Source organism: Microchirus variegatus, assembly GCF_963457635.1.
Source record: "Microchirus variegatus genome assembly, chromosome: 23".
Lineage (NCBI taxonomy): Eukaryota > Metazoa > Chordata > Actinopteri > Pleuronectiformes > Soleidae > Microchirus > Microchirus variegatus.
This window is the reverse complement of record NC_139824.1, coordinates 15,735,856-15,751,396: the sequence shown is the minus strand read 5'-3', so window position 1 is coordinate 15,751,396 and position 15,541 is coordinate 15,735,856. Positions and strand designations below refer to the sequence as shown.

The 15,541-nt window shown below is 41.4% G+C and overlaps 3 protein-coding genes across 3 annotated transcripts in view; 2 read left to right on the top strand and 1 right to left on the bottom strand.

The window, feature by feature from the left end:
* Nucleotides 1-1,523: 1,523 nt before the first annotated feature.
* tyrp1b (tyrosinase-related protein 1b) lies at nucleotides 1,524-6,763 on the top strand (the record flags this gene model as incomplete). The annotated part of the gene is made up of 8 exons (XM_083909720.1): nucleotides 1,524-1,881; nucleotides 2,895-3,003; nucleotides 3,150-3,363; nucleotides 3,871-4,075; nucleotides 5,122-5,289; nucleotides 5,559-5,738; nucleotides 6,220-6,366; nucleotides 6,555-6,763. 8 exons carry the CDS (start codon nucleotides 1,524-1,526, stop codon nucleotides 6,761-6,763), a joined length of 1,590 nt encoding a protein of 529 aa, XP_083765846.1.
* A 3,313-nt stretch (nucleotides 6,764-10,076) lies between these two features.
* On the top strand, nucleotides 10,077-11,309 carry LOC310943950 (ankyrin repeat domain-containing protein SOWAHC-like; the record flags this gene model as incomplete). Its single annotated transcript, XM_083909646.1, has 1 exon — nucleotides 10,077-11,309. The coding sequence occupies one exon, from the start codon at nucleotides 10,077-10,079 to the stop codon at nucleotides 11,307-11,309; it is 1,233 nt and encodes a 410-aa protein (XP_083765772.1).
* A 3,353-nt stretch (nucleotides 11,310-14,662) lies between these two features.
* LOC310943949 (multiple PDZ domain protein) overlaps nucleotides 14,663-15,541 on the bottom strand; it is a gene marked incomplete at both ends in the record, with an annotated part of 39,699 nt that continues 38,820 nt past the window's right edge. Inside the window, 2 exons of the mRNA XM_083909645.1 lie at nucleotides 14,663-14,809; nucleotides 14,891-15,014. Coding sequence (XP_083765771.1) covers nucleotides 14,663-14,809; nucleotides 14,891-15,014 — 271 coding nt within the window. The remainder of the gene's footprint in view (nucleotides 14,810-14,890; nucleotides 15,015-15,541) is intronic.

Genomic DNA, 15,541 nt, shown 5'->3' with positions numbered 1-15,541 from the left:
GTGTGTGTGTGTGTGTGTGTGCTTACACAAGCTCCACGATGGCAGGATCATGCGCTCGGTGGCTATTTAAGCCGGTAGAGCGGAATGGGCCGACTCTTGGGGGGATACAGTTCTGCAGAGACAGAGGAGCAACATGCAGAGTCAGAGGTAGGGAAACATTACACTCACCATCTTCACATCGACAACTTAACAGCACATAATAACTTTGTTGACACTTGTTATGGCTATTGCTCTTGATAAAACAAACTTGTTGTTAAGAGCATAACATTCCATCAGTCATGCAATCTCAGCAAAAGCACTTAATATTCGCAGCCTCACTTAGTTCCTTGTTATGACTGCCGTTGTAAAAAAATAATCGCGCCGACAAAAACCCATTACTCATCAACACGTTCTCCCCAAAAAAGACAAGCGAGTCTAAGTGCACCCGTCGCTGCTTTGAGGCAAATCACCTCTCTCGTCGTGCGCGATTTAAAAGCTTCTTTTGTGAACTTGTGAGAGTTGAGTTGAAAGCTAATGGCTCTGTAAATTATGAATAGTGACTCCTGCTGCTCTCGAGGGCGCGCGCAAAGTAAAATGTTTAGATAGATGGGTTTTAACAAAGGAACAAAGCCGAGTGTGTCGGGGCTTAAGTGGAGTGCAAGTGCCTGTGGTGTTTTGTTCTTTTATTTAGAGCTGAAACAATTCATCGATTATTAATCGATTACGTAATGAATCGTTGACTATTTTGATAATCGATTAATCGGTTTGAAGCTCGTTTTCGCGATTGACAACGAGATTTCTGATTGTTTCAGCTTCTTAAATGTGAATATTTTCTTCTTGTTTTTTGCTCCACATTTTCTGGAACAAACGATTAATCGAGAAAATAACCGACCGATTAATCGATTACAAAAATAATCATTGGTTCAAACAAAAACAAAAAAGGGCAGGGAGTTCCCAGGGTCAGCAGCATCTCTTATAAAGTTAACTGAAATTCTAATTAATTAATTAAATAAATAAATACGATGATCTCTTATCGGCTGTCGGATTAAAAAAAATAAAAAAGGCTATTCCATGTATGAAATGACATGATTATTTTGATCGAGATGATTGTAATATGATTCATAATTGGTGTGACTGATCATTTTTGCATCAAATATCCTAGGAATATTCTAGTTTTTATTGTGTTTAAGAGTATTTTGTGGTTAATTGTACAGCCCTCGTCTTTCTTTGAAAATGCACATCATACGTTTCAGTTTTTTTATATATATAAGTATAAAACGTTGTATACGGTAACAGTAGAGCTGAAACAATTAATCGATTAATTGATTACTAAATTAATCGTCAACTATTTTGATAATCAATAATCGGTTTTAAGCTTTTTTTCATGATTAACAACAAGATTTCCGATTGTTTTAGCTTCTTAAATGTGATTATTTTCCTTTGTTTCTTTTCTCCACATAACAAAGTAATCATTAAAACTGAATCATTTTGGTTTGTGGACAAAAACAAGACATTTGAAAACATTGTCACTTCTTCTCTCTAGCATGTGGAAAGCAGGTATCCTCGCAGTGACCCTGTGTGCCACGCTGTCACTGGCCCAGTTTCCCCGGCAGTGCGCGACACCTGAGGGGCTACAGAGCGGCCAGTGCTGCCCGTCCCCGACAGGAGCCTCGGGGGACGAGTGTGGCTCCGGCACGGGGCGGGGACAGTGCGTGTCCATCGCGGCGGACAACAGGCGCCACGGACCGCAGTATCCTTACGCCGGGCGGGACGACAGAGAGAGGTGGCCGCTGAGGTTTTTCAATCGCACCTGCCAGTGCAACGGGAACTTCACCGGATTTAACTGCGGCCAGTGTCGACACGGATTAACTGGACCGAACTGTGATCAGAGGGTCTCTGTGGGTAAGAGCGAATATATATATATACACACACATATATGTATATATACACATACATATATATATATACACATACATATATATATACACATACATATATATATACACATATATATATATATATATATACACACACATACATGTATATATACACATACATATATATATATATACACATACATATATATATATACACATACATATATATACACACATACATATATATACACACATACATATATATACACATACATATATATATACATATACATATATATACATATACGTATGCATTAGGGATGGGGGAAAAAATCGTATCACATAGGAATTGCAATTCTGAATCGATTCATAAACTTCAAAAATTGATTTTTGAAAAAGAAATATATATATATAATTTTTTTTAAAGTTTCTATTTTGAAAAACCACACCAGTTTGTGTTATTTGTGTACAGTTTATTTTTGTAACGTCTGGGAGAAAAAGGCAGCTAGCCTAAGCTATTTTTAAAAGTCATTTTTTGGTACATTTAGTAAGTTTTTATTTGTTTTGAATTAATAAATGTTAACTTTTGTCTTAAGTTTGCCTTTGTGTGATCACATTATCACATCATCTTATACAAACAGTATTGTTTTGATGCCATAATTTGCCTTAACACACTATGCATCGTATACATTTTTGAATCGAGAACCGTATGAATCGAATCAGTTGAATTGATTGAAAAGATTCACATCCCTAATATACATATACATATATATATTTTGACACCAATATTTTAACTTTCACTGCAAATAATTATCGGCTCCAAATATCGGTGGTTATCGGCCTCCTTGACTACAAATAATCGGTATCGGTCCTGAAGAAACCACATCGGTCTATCCCAATACATACAACTTTGTGCCCATGTATGTGAAAACACGTCGCCCGAAAGAATCAAAGCAACATTTACTGTTAAAGGAAGACGTCTACGTTATTGTTCATAACATTTTCTCGTCTCCCCTCGTCCTTCTGACTCGACTCCAGTGAGGAGGAACGTCATGTTTTTCAGCTCTTCTGAGAAGCGAGCGTTCGTAAATGCCTTAGACCAAGCTAAGAGGACCGTCCACCCTGACATCGTCATCTGCACACGACGGTAAAACAAGCCGTCTAACAGTTTTTACTTTACCTTAAAAGCATGTGTCCTTTCACGGCGAATGCTAGTTTGAAAGCTAAAAATAAACGGAACATCTTTAAGCACTGTTTAAGCTAATTAATCATGGGTGGCGTTCCCTTATTCAGGTACGAGGAAGTGTTTGGGCCCGATGGCAACACCCCGCAGTTTGAGAACATCACTATTTACAACTACTTTGTCTGGAGCCACTATTACTCTGTCAGCAAGACCTACCTGGGGCCGGGCCAGAGCAGCTTTGGAGGCGTAGACTTCTCTCACGAGGGCCCGGGTTTTGTCACCTGGCACCGTTTTCATCTTCTGCAACTGGAGAGAGACATGCAGGTGAGGACGAAGCAAAGCAGGGGGAGAGGGGAGGAAGAAGAAGAAAGAGTGGATTTTTAAACACACAACGTGTTATCTCGGCCACTCGGGGTGTGTTAATTAAAACAAAAACAAAAGACCTAGTTTGATGATGTGAGGAAGCGGCAGGGTTCATGGGGATTGTTTTCGTGTCGTTGTTGTCGTCGTCTCGTCTCATTCTGTTCCCCCGTGTGCTGGAGCTTTTACGAGGAGAGAGCGCGGCCAGGAGTTATATAGCAGAGACAGGTGAAGCAGATGATGTCATTAAACGGCAACTGAAAAATTAAATGATCTGTTGCTTTAATTAGAAACGTGAATTTCTATGGATTTAAGGCGCGTGTGTTGGCAACGCGTTGGCTAATATAAGTGCAGCACTCAACAAAATATACGAGGCATTTTAATGCAGAAAAGTTGGGTAATTTATTGTGAGCAGGGAATCCAATCCACCATTAAACGCCTGCCCTTGTTCCTCGTTTTCCCACGACGCAGGACATGCTGGGCGACCCCACCTTCGCCCTTCCCTACTGGAACTTTGCCATCGGCGGCAGCGACTGCGACATCTGCACCGACGACCTGGTGGGAGCCAGGAGCAGCTTTGACGTCAACTCCATCAGTCCCAACTCGGTGTTCTCGCAGTGGAGGGTCATCTGCGAGAGCGTGGACGACTACGACTCGCTGGGCACCGTGTGCAACAGTAAGGACGAGATACTAAAAAACACAAACGGCAGCATCGAAAAAGAGGGCATAGAGCTCCATATAGAGAACACGTACAACAACATGAAGCGGCTATAAATAACCACCACCAGCTGTTGAGCTGCTTTTGATAAAGCAGCTTTGTGCTATAGTTTGTACGCATTTGAGTCGGTGACCCTCGTTTGTGAGTTCCTTTCGCTTCAAACAAGAACCCCTCTATGTAACACTGTAATAAGACAGACTTGACCTGATTAGATTAGCCGGGATTGGGTCTTATTCTACACTGGCACCAGATTACAACCCCTGAATCGCGGCTATTCCTCTCAGTTATTACACACAAAGAACGCTTATTTGCCTCCGCTACTTTAAAAAAAACTGCAGTGGCACGAGTAAAAAGGAAAACTCGGTAATAGTTAGAACATCTAAGTGTCTAAGTGGCCGATGTGTGAGTGATCTGTCTCATTAATCCCCTCAGAGAGTCACGACAGGACTGCGATTTCCCGCGTCAACAAGCAACATCTTAAATGGGTTGGAGACTCATTTGTGCGTGTGCTTGTTGAAGAGAGGAATCTAGCAGTCGACTGGTGCCTTTGATCTGAGGGAATAGTCTTCAAACAGACAGACAACTCAGTTATGTTGCCTTCTGTTTATATGCCAGTGTGTGTGTGTGGGGGAGAGTAAGCAGAAAAAAAACAGAGCTCATGCATGCATGAGAAAAGAAAAGGAAAAAAAAGAAAAGAGGAAGACTCTTCAATCATAAAGCTCCCACTCACTAATGTTGACTTTTAGTGAATAATTAAAACAGGAAACTGCTACGCTGTCATGTTTCAGACGGATCAAACTAGTCTAGTCACCCACGCATAATTAGAAAGTGGTTAATAAAACAACATTTCAAATTTATTATTTGCATTTTCTGCGGGCACGACTACGACTGGAGCGCCCGACAAAGCAGCAAACAACTCCCATTCATTCCTCTTTTGTCTCGAGTACGGAGGTGATTATATTTCACTTCAGCAGTTATATAACAACCAGTTTGTTCCTCATCAGATACAGAAACAAGTCCCATCAGAAGGAACCTGGCGGGCAACGTGGCACGACCCATGGTGCAGAGGCTGCCCGAGCCCCAGGACGTGCTGGACTGTCTGGAGCTCAACGCGTTCGACACGCCGCCTTATTACTCCACCTCATCTGAGAGCTTCAGAAACACCATTGAAGGTGTGCGAAGAATGAGAGCAGCGATATAACATTCAAAACAATCAACAACTAAAAATGATGGTATTCAGGTCCTCGGCTCACACTTTCAGAGCTGCTCAAACACTCAGTGACTATACAAACACAAACACAGCCAGAATGCACACACACAAAATAGATCCTCCACCCACGTGCGCATATGGTTCGCTCCAACACAACAGTTGTTGTTCCTAATTTTGGTAAAAAAAACGAGTGACTTCATTCCGTGGCTTTTCATCCTCTGCATTTTCTAGGCTACAGCGCCCCCCGGGGGACGTACGACCCAGTGGTGCGCAGCCTCCACAACCTGGCCCATCTCTTCCTGAACGGGACGGGCGGACAGACTCACCTGTCGCCCAACGACCCCGTCTTTGTCCTGCTGCACACCTTCACCGACGCCGTGTTTGACGAGTGGCTGCGCCGGCACCAGTCGGGTACGCGAGAGACATGCCAAAAGTTTGGGGTCACCTATGCAATTATTGTTGGTGTTTTCCATTAAAAGTCACACTTTTATTCATCAAAAGAGTTGCAAAATGAAGAGAAAATATAGTCAAGACATTGACAAGATTAGAAATAATGATTTTGCTTCGGGTCAAAGAACCAGCAAAACTGTTTTCAGCTGCGCTCACAATAGCATCCAATAGCTTCTAACGCCATTAGCAAACACAATGTACCATTAGAACACTGGAAATGGGCCTCTATACACCTATGTACATATTCCATTAAAAACAACAATGTACAGAGTGTATTTCTGATTAATTTAATGTTATATTCATTGAAAAAAAACAGTGCTTTTCCTTCAAGGACATTTCGGAGTGACCCCAAACTTTTGAACGGTAGTGTAGATACAGAAAACATAACTCACGCTGGAAGATGAATCGGCGCATAAACTATATTATTCTCTTCATCCTGCAGGTGAAGTCGCATACCCAGAGGAAAACGCTCCGATCGGGCACAACCGCAGGTTCAACATGGTTCCTTTTTGGCCTCCTGTCACCAACGCGGAGATGTTTGTCTCTGCCCCAGAAAACCTGGGATACTCCTATGAGGTTCAGTGGCCAGGTGGGTTTCACAGGTGTGGGATGGTGGGGATTATCACCTATGATGGAACCTCTGTGATGAGTTAAGCTGGCAGATTGTATTGAAGACAGCTCAGATCCAGTGAAGTGAGACAATGCCTGACAACAGAAGATGACAATTTTTCTCTCACAGTTTCCTCACACGACTTTTCCCGTTTAATTCCTCCACAGCTCGTGCATACACCCTGTCCGAGATCATCACCATAGCTATCGTTGCGGCCGTCCTGGTGGTGGCGCTGGTGGGCGGCGTTATCGCCTGTGCCGTGCGAGCCCACTCGTTCCGCTCGGCCGAGGCTTTGGAGCCACTGCTGGGAGAGTCGACTTTCAGACGCTACTCAGAAGACGACCACAGACTGAGGAAAACGCAGTCGGTGGTCTGAGTCCTTGTCTTTTCTACTGAGGCCTTAACATTTCTGTGCATTTGTTTTGTTTTTTAAATACGTCCACTACTAATAAAAGGTGAAGACTGTGTCTTTGTGTCACTGTAGTTGTTGTCAGGTGTTGTTGTTGCACTGGCGGTATTTCATTTAGCACTTACAGAGGAAAAAATAAAAATAGTATATACGATGGAAGCCCATTTCTGCCAGTGCGATGGGTAAAAAAAGATCCTGTAATTCATTATAATGACTTCGTATCTCAAAATAATGACTTAGTATCTCAATATACTGACTGAGTATCTCAAAATAATGACATAGTATCTCAACTTAATGACTTATATCTCAATATATTGACTTAGTTTCTCAATATATTGACTTAGTATCTCAAAATAATGACTTAGTCTCTCAAAATAATGAGAAAGTATCTCAAAATAATGACAAAGTATTGCAAAATAATGAGAAAGTATCTCATAATGACTTGCTATCTCAAAATAATGACTTGCTATATCAAAATAATGACAGTATCTCAAAATAATGAGAAAGTATCTCAAAATATTGACTTAGTATTGCAAAATAATGACCTAGTATCTCAAAATAATGAGAAAGTATCTCAAAATAATGACAAAGTATTGCAAAATAATGAGAAAGTATCTCAAAATGACTTAGTATCTCAAAATAATGACTTGCTATCTCAAAATAATGACAGTATCTCAAAATAATGAGAAAGTATCCCAAAATATTGACTTAGTATTGCAAGATAATGAGAAAAGTATCTCAAAATATTGAGAAAGTAAAATGACTTAGTATCTCAAAATAATGACTTAGTATCTCAAAATAATGACTTGCTATCTCAAAATAATAACAGTATCTCAAAATAATGACTTAGTATCTCAAAATATTGATTTTGTATCTCAAAATAATGATAAAGTATCAAAAAATAATGATAAAGTAGCTCAATATATTGATAAAGTATCTCAAAATATTGATAAAGTATCTCAAAATAATGAGAAAGTATCTCAATATATTGACTTAGTATCTCAAAATAATGACTTATGATGACTAAGTTATTGTTTTTGAGACACTAAGTCATTATTTGGAGATACTAAGTCATCATTTGGAGATACTAAGTGATTATTTTGAGATACTAAGTGATTATTTTGAGATAGCAAGTCATTATTTTGACATATGAACTCATTATAATGACTTACAGGATCTGTTTGTGTTTCATCACACTGGCAGAACCGGGCTTCCGCATTATACCGACACTTTTCACACCATAGCTGCACTCAAAGTCACTGATGATGACATCTGATCGTTCTAAAAATGAATTTCTGTCCATCTATTATTCATTTTTGCAGTTCTTAGCTCAATGATGTTCCCATATCCGCGCAGACATCACTGACAAAATGTGTCATAACTGCATGAACCGACCACACAAAATAGTCTATAGAATACTGGAGGCTTTTTCTGTTGCTGCAGGCACATATTTGCTCGAGGCTAACAAGCAAACGACACAGTTTAAATGCTGCGGCTAACCAATAAGCTGTGATGTCCATGTGTTTATGACAACAGACACACACACACTGCCCTCACGTGGATATAACGTGTTACTGCCACAGGATATAACATCAGCTCACACAACAAATAATCCATCACTTGAATCTTCACTGATATCAATAAGAAAACATTAAGCTAAATTTAGCCGCAGAGTATTTTACAGCAAATAAAAGCGAAGCAGGATTGTTTTAATGGTTAAGAAACAAAGAATAAATGATGACACTGTTAAGGATTAATTAATCACTTTGTCAACTGCTCATTAAAACACAGCTTTCACCGGGACAGAGACTCCTCTCCGTGCGGCTGCGACATTCCGCAGACATGCTAGTGTCTTAGCACTTAGCACTTAGCACCGAGTGAGGATATTAGCACTCACCTGTCGCTGACGGCTTCAACCTCAGAGTCACAGACACTTTTGTTCCGTTCGCGAGTCAAAACTCAAAGTTTTACAACGTTTTAAAAACAACGTTTTTAGACGAAAAACTAACTTTTTTGGGTGGTGTTTAACAGACCGGAAATAAACTAAACGGCGAACGGTAATCACGACATCCACAGGAAGCGTCACCCGGAAGTGCGGTCACGTGCAGTTATAACGTAATTACCATAGTAATTAACTCAGGTTAGTTGTATTTTTTCGTTTGTTTGTTTGTTTTTTAAGATTGACAAAAGATTGTACAGTGTTAAATTGACAAATAGATAACAAAGACAACAACAACAACAATAAGAATAAGAATAAGAATAAGAATAATAAAATACACATGTATATAAAAAGTTAAACACAAATAAGATAAATGATAAAACAAGTGAGAGATTACATAAGAAAACAAAATTGATATGGGAGAACAAGTTAATACAGCCTAAAAACATTGATATATGTTATGATATGTGATATTTCACAGAAAGTAAAAGCGTTTGTTTGGATACAGTATTATGTATATGTCGCAATAAAAACATATTATGATGCAAAAATAAACCTATTATATTGAATAAATCCAAAATAAAGTTAATAGTAACATGGGCAAGTGTAATCAAAACACCAAACAAGCTTAATGTTGAATGTAATACATTTAATAATTGCAACCCAAAGTATTATTATTACTATTATAATTATATATTTAGTATTATATTTGGTCTATAGTCTATCATAGGACAATGTTTTCATTATAACATGATATTAAACAGGGGGCCGCATGCAATCGATTGAAGGGGCCACAGTTGGCCCACGGGCCGCCACTTTGACTCCTCTGGAGTCAAACTCGGGGCTCAAACATCATCTCATATAGGGCCCCCACAACGTTAGAAAGAGCCCTGCGGTGGACACCCAAAATCCCTTGCGACGCACCTGCATGTAATTAAGGCGCTATGAGCATAACAACGAAGCCTGTGGCGCAGGTAGCGCCGCACTGCACGGAAGTGCGGTTCTACCGACGGAACGGTAAAAAATACAGGTAAGTTCGAGCTCAGACGTCGGTGTGTGTGTTGTGTTTATCTCCGGGGAGAATCCTGCGATAAACCGTGGAGCTCAGCTGAAACCGTAAGCGCTGAAAAGTGTGTATAAAGCGCCGTGCGTAACGACGCAGGAGCGCAGCCGAACTGGTTAAGGTTGCGGAAGTGACTCGCAGGTAAAGGCATGCAACTCCTCCTACTCCTCCTCCTCCTCCCACGAACGGGGAAACACGTCCGCGTTCCGATTGTGTTATTGTGTATGTGTATGTGTGTGTGTGTGTGTGTGTTGTTGATGTGGTGCCCAGGTGACACAATGGGCAACACAACGAGTTTCTGGAGCGGGTCCAGCAGGAGCTCGTTCTCCAGGAGGTCGTCCTCCAGGAGGGCGTCCAGGAAGGAGTCTAACGCAGAGCCGGCGGGGAACTCACCCAGCAGCATACCTGAAATCTCAGTGACTGAGGCGTCGCCTCTTCCTCCTCAGGGAGCCGTGTTCGCTCTACCTGGGCCTGCACAGACCTGCAGAACGAGCCAGGCAGACTCTGCTGTCGATGGACTCCGAGTACAGACTGAACCTCGGCGAGACGCCGAGCAGAATCCTGAGGTGATCATCTCTTACTGTGCGGACGACGGCCACTTTGATTCGCTCAGCCTCAGCGGCAGCGACGACCTCGGCACGCCCACAGCCAGTCGCACACACTTCATCCAGGTCATGATGGACTCGTCCCCCCAGGTGAGGCGCAGCATGGTGCAGCGGAGGTCGGTGCACCTGTCCAACAAGAGCGACGGCGACTCCGTCTCGCTGGGGTCCTCCAACCCGGACGAGGACCGGACGCTGGTGACCCTGGACCCCCTGGAGCACGAGTGGATGATGTGCGCGTCGGACGGGGAGTGGGCCAGCCTGCACCACCTCCTCGCCAAAGAGCCCGGCTTTCTTCTGCGCAAGGATTTCGTCACGGGGTTCACCTGCCTGCACTGGGCGGCGAAGCACGGCAAGCCCGAGCTCGTGGCGCGGATCATCAACTTCGCCAAGCAGCACGACGTTCCCATCAGCGTGGACGTCCGCTCCAACATCGGCTACACCCCGCTGCACATAGCCACCATGCACAACCACATGGAGGTGGTGAAGGTCCTCGTAGGGGCCTACAACGCCGACGTGGAGGTCCGCGACTACAGCGGGAGGAAGGCGTGCCAGTATCTCGCCGCCGACGCCAGCGCGGACATCCAGGACATCATCGGAGCTTACGAGCAAAGAAACCTGGAGCAGAAGGACAACAGGGACGGCGGCGGTGGTCGCAGGAGGTTCTCCAAGGTTCTCCAGGCCAACCTTAAGCCCCTCAGGCTGCTCAGCCCCAGTCACTGCGACTCTGTGGACGGCGACAGGGAGAAACCCGTGAGGAGGAAGTCCTCTCTGAGCAGGATGAAGCCCAATCTGCAGAAGCTTCGACACAGGGCTTCAACCATCGTCCACAGCACGACGTTCCGCGACGAGGACGAGCCGGAGCGGTCTGTGGAACGGTCCAGAGCCAAAAGTCACTTCTTTGAGTGACACAGGACAGGGGGGCATGAGAAAGAAAGAGCTTATAGATTAAATAAAGGAATCGGACAAATCAATCGTGTCATGTTTTACTTTACTGTTACAAATTAAGGAAAGGTAATATAATAATTCAATAAATCACGGGCCGAACACAGGTGTTTGGCGGGCTGGATGTGGCCCACGGGCCTCGAGTTTGACACGTGTGGTTTAGGGCGAATAATGGCAGAGAATGTAGGTTATATATACATTTATAAACATTGTTGTGTTTTATATATGAGACATTATATTGTTTTACCTCTATGAAATACCACTAGTACACTAATAATACTAATTATTATTATTATTAGAATAGATTAGATAGGCAAACGGATAGATACAAACTTGTATCTATATATATATATATTTTAAATTAGACCCTACAGTATTTCAGATACAGGCCTCTACCAAACGGTTGAGACGTCTGTTCATAATAAACCTGGTTTGCATAATTCATAAAGTACAACTTTCAGAGCAAGTCACATTAAAGGCGCCATATGTAAGAATGTGGACAAAAACGTTTACTACATTCAAATTCAAAACACCGAGGTCTTTTAGGTTTTCGTTTTCAGACGTAACTGGCAACCCGTGGTTGCACGGCAGCTGAGACTCTACTGACGGCGGTAGGTGGCGCCACATGCCAAAACATAAACATGATTTGCAGTCTGCAAAATATTTGTTTTTAATGCAAATATTTTGTCTGTACTGTTGTTGTTGAGTTCAGTTTGTTATATGAACATTATTCCTGAGTCTCTGTGACATATTAGGAGGATTTTATGGCCAGTTGCTTTATATTTATTACATAATGCACCTTTAAGTGTTATTGAGTTCAGCTTGATGCATTTTTCAATGACATACAGTGACTTAAAAGTGTGGTCCACCAAATGGTTGAGTAGTACCTTAAAGGGGTTAATGTGGTAAACGACTATTCTAGCTGCAAACGTCTGTTTTTTTTAATGGAATTTGTACAATATTTTCTCATCATTTTGCAACTCTTTTGATGGAAAACACAACAAAAATTGTATAGGTGACCCCAAACTTTTGAATGGTTGAGTATCGGGGGGGAAAAATTCGGACCTCTTAAATGAATTCCTTTGATTTGACACAAATCTACCGCAGACCACAGTATATTATTATGTGCTGTAGCTGCTAGTTGGGATATTTTTATCTCGCTCTAAGGAAAATTTCACGACTCAGCACTTTGCAGATCCAATTGGCATTTTTTTTTTTTCCTCCGAGCGTAGGATTGAAAAGGAAAAAAGCTCAAGGGGAAAAAGATGGAGAAGAAGAGATTTTTTTTTTTTTACTTTTTGGCGACTCTTGTGCCCGTACTGACAGCAAAAGACGATCCTGTGGATTTATTAAAACGGATAGATGTGACAATCACACACATAACAATCACTTGGCCGCTGTTACCCACCCACGACAGAGCTTCATTAGTGCCTTTTCATGTCAAAGTGAAAGACGTCCTGTTCCGAAAAACACTGCGGTTTTGTAGCCGCGAGTGTGTTTGGACCCTGCTGTTTTATACGTCGTGGAAAAGAGGCCACGGTGTGGAAACATGACCTGTGCCCTGTGGTCTGCTCGCATATGTCTCATAAATGTTTGAGAAGGGAAAAGGGAATTTTGAGGTTCTCTTTGAAAAAAGGCAGCTGGGAGCTTCTTCTTCTTTTTTTCCCTTTTCGCTTAACGACAAAGGAAATGTTAGCGCGCGTCGAACCCTCTGCGACTCCCACAAGAGCCGTACGAAACGGAAAATCTGTTGAAGTTCACGTGCTGGAAATATTGTTTTAAAGATGTGTTTCTATAATCGTTGAGGACGCAGACAATCCTGAAAAAAAAAACCCTCTTCACGCTGGTGTTTAGGCCGGGAATTGTTCATCTGGAGAAGGATAAAGCAGAGCCGTGATGGCTGCGTTTCAATAAAGCCTCCCAATGTGAGCAGATGGCTTCGATTAGTGTGGAGAGGGCTCCCGACAGAATCTCCCACGATGCAATTTTCCATTTCCTAAATGAGACATTTGTGTGTATTGTGTTTCTGTCGTCGCAAAACACCAGCAGTAATTAAAAAAAAGGAAAAGTTGTGCACATTCACCTCTGTTTTTTGACGCGTCTTTGTCTTGATTCTGCTTTCATGAAGATGAACACGTCGTTAGATAATCACACTGTTCCCTCCTCTCATCACTCTTTTCCCTACACTGTGATTTAGTGCAGCACACACTTAGTTCTAGCTAAAACTGAGTGATCCTGAGATGTGTCAATGTTATATAAAACAGGTAGATCTGGGAACTTGGTCATAAAATGACTTCTTTTCTTATTTAACAGTTCTAATATAGGATTCAAAGTCTCAAATAACAATAAAGAGCCTTATTATTTGTTAATATAAACAGAATGATAGTGCTTAAATATTAAAGTTTGGATACATCCGTAGCAAACATTGTAGCTTTAATAAGATCACATACAGTCAATCTACAACGTTACACAAGGCCAAACACACCCAGTGTGTGTGTGTGTGTGTGTGAGATTTGGCTACGGAGGACTACTTCCATAAATAAAATAAAATAAAATAAAATAAAATAAAATAAAATAAAATAAAATAAAATAAAATAAAATAAAATAAAATAAAAAATGAAAATAATAAAATAAAAATAATAAAATAATACAAATAAATAATAATAATAATAAAATAATAATTAAAAAATAAAATAAAAATAATAATAATAACAAATAATAAAATAAAAAATAATAAAATTAACACATAATATAACACGGTACATATAAAATGATACAAAACAGATTTCTAAATGAAGATTGTCCTTAAAAAAAAACCAACTGTATTCATAAGAAACAACAGTCGTGAGTGAAAATCAGCAGCTGCTTAATAACAGATGACGCAACAAAATGAACCTAAAGTGGCTATAATTGCTGATTATAAACACGCCGCGTATCACAGCGCTAATTAAACCGGCAGAACGCGAGGAACGTGACATAGTTTGATGAAGGATGAAGACGAGTAAAAATAGAACAGTCTTACAAAGCAAAAAAAAGAAAAGAAAGAAAAATGTCCTTAAGCCGTTATTTGCCACACAAAAGGTTGGCAGAAGCACTTGGCATGGGGTTCGGGTGTTGGAGATTCACAGACGTTAGCTTAAGGTAAATAAATAAATAAATAAATAAATAAATAAACACATGTCACGTGCTTTCTGTGCTTCAAGTCACATGGAAACCACAGAGTCTCTCGTGATTCTCTATGTGAAGAAATAGCTGCTACGACTCGAAAAAAAACTACATCGTCTTTACGATGACACCGCCTCACTTCCAGGAGAATCCTAGGAGAGGACCGTGAGCACCACGCTTCCCTTGGTCTTCTTCAGGACGTCCACGGCCTCGGCGTGAGTCACGCCCTCCAGGCAGTGTCCGTTCACGGCGATGATCTGATCGCCGTGCTGCAGCCGGCCGTCTGCCACGGCCGCTCCCTGCACAGGTCGACCGTTTTAGATTACCCCAGTACAACTGAAACCATTATTTGTACAATTATCCAAAGTGACTTTTCTCACCTTGTCGAAGACGGTCTTGACGTAGATGGGCAGGTCTCCGTGAGGACTCCCGAATCCTCCGACGACGCTGAAGCCCAGGCCTGAGGAGTCTTTCTCCAGAGCGATGGTTTTGTACGTACGAGCGCTGCGATACAAATATATATAAAGTGCTCTGTGTTAGTGTGACTGTGATAGAGCTAAATATAGCCACCATTTCTTTTCAATCTTGCCGGGGGTTGAAACCTCTATTGATTGCAACAGCAGCAACAACATATGCGTGATGGTCTAAAAGATTCCCGTCAGTGAACTACAGACCTTATTACAAAATAAATGGTTGTTGTTTGGTAATTTCAATCAAATATAACGAAAAGATGAGTCCCGAAACCTGGGAAGAAGCCATTATATTTTGGTGTGCAGGAGGAAATAATGGGCCTCAAAGGAGCCATTTCCACTTTTAATGCACGGAGATCCTGATTTACAGCCAAAGAAGACAATATATAATGTTAAAAACTGACTGTGTAAGGTAATGGTGATGGAAGGAGAACACAGAACACAGTTAATATTGGCATCCTATGTTGTTGTGTGTGTCACTTTTAAATATAAACAACAAATATTAGTTACATTCAAACCGCTCTAAGATCACACAATGATGATTAAGCCAATCGGCTCTAA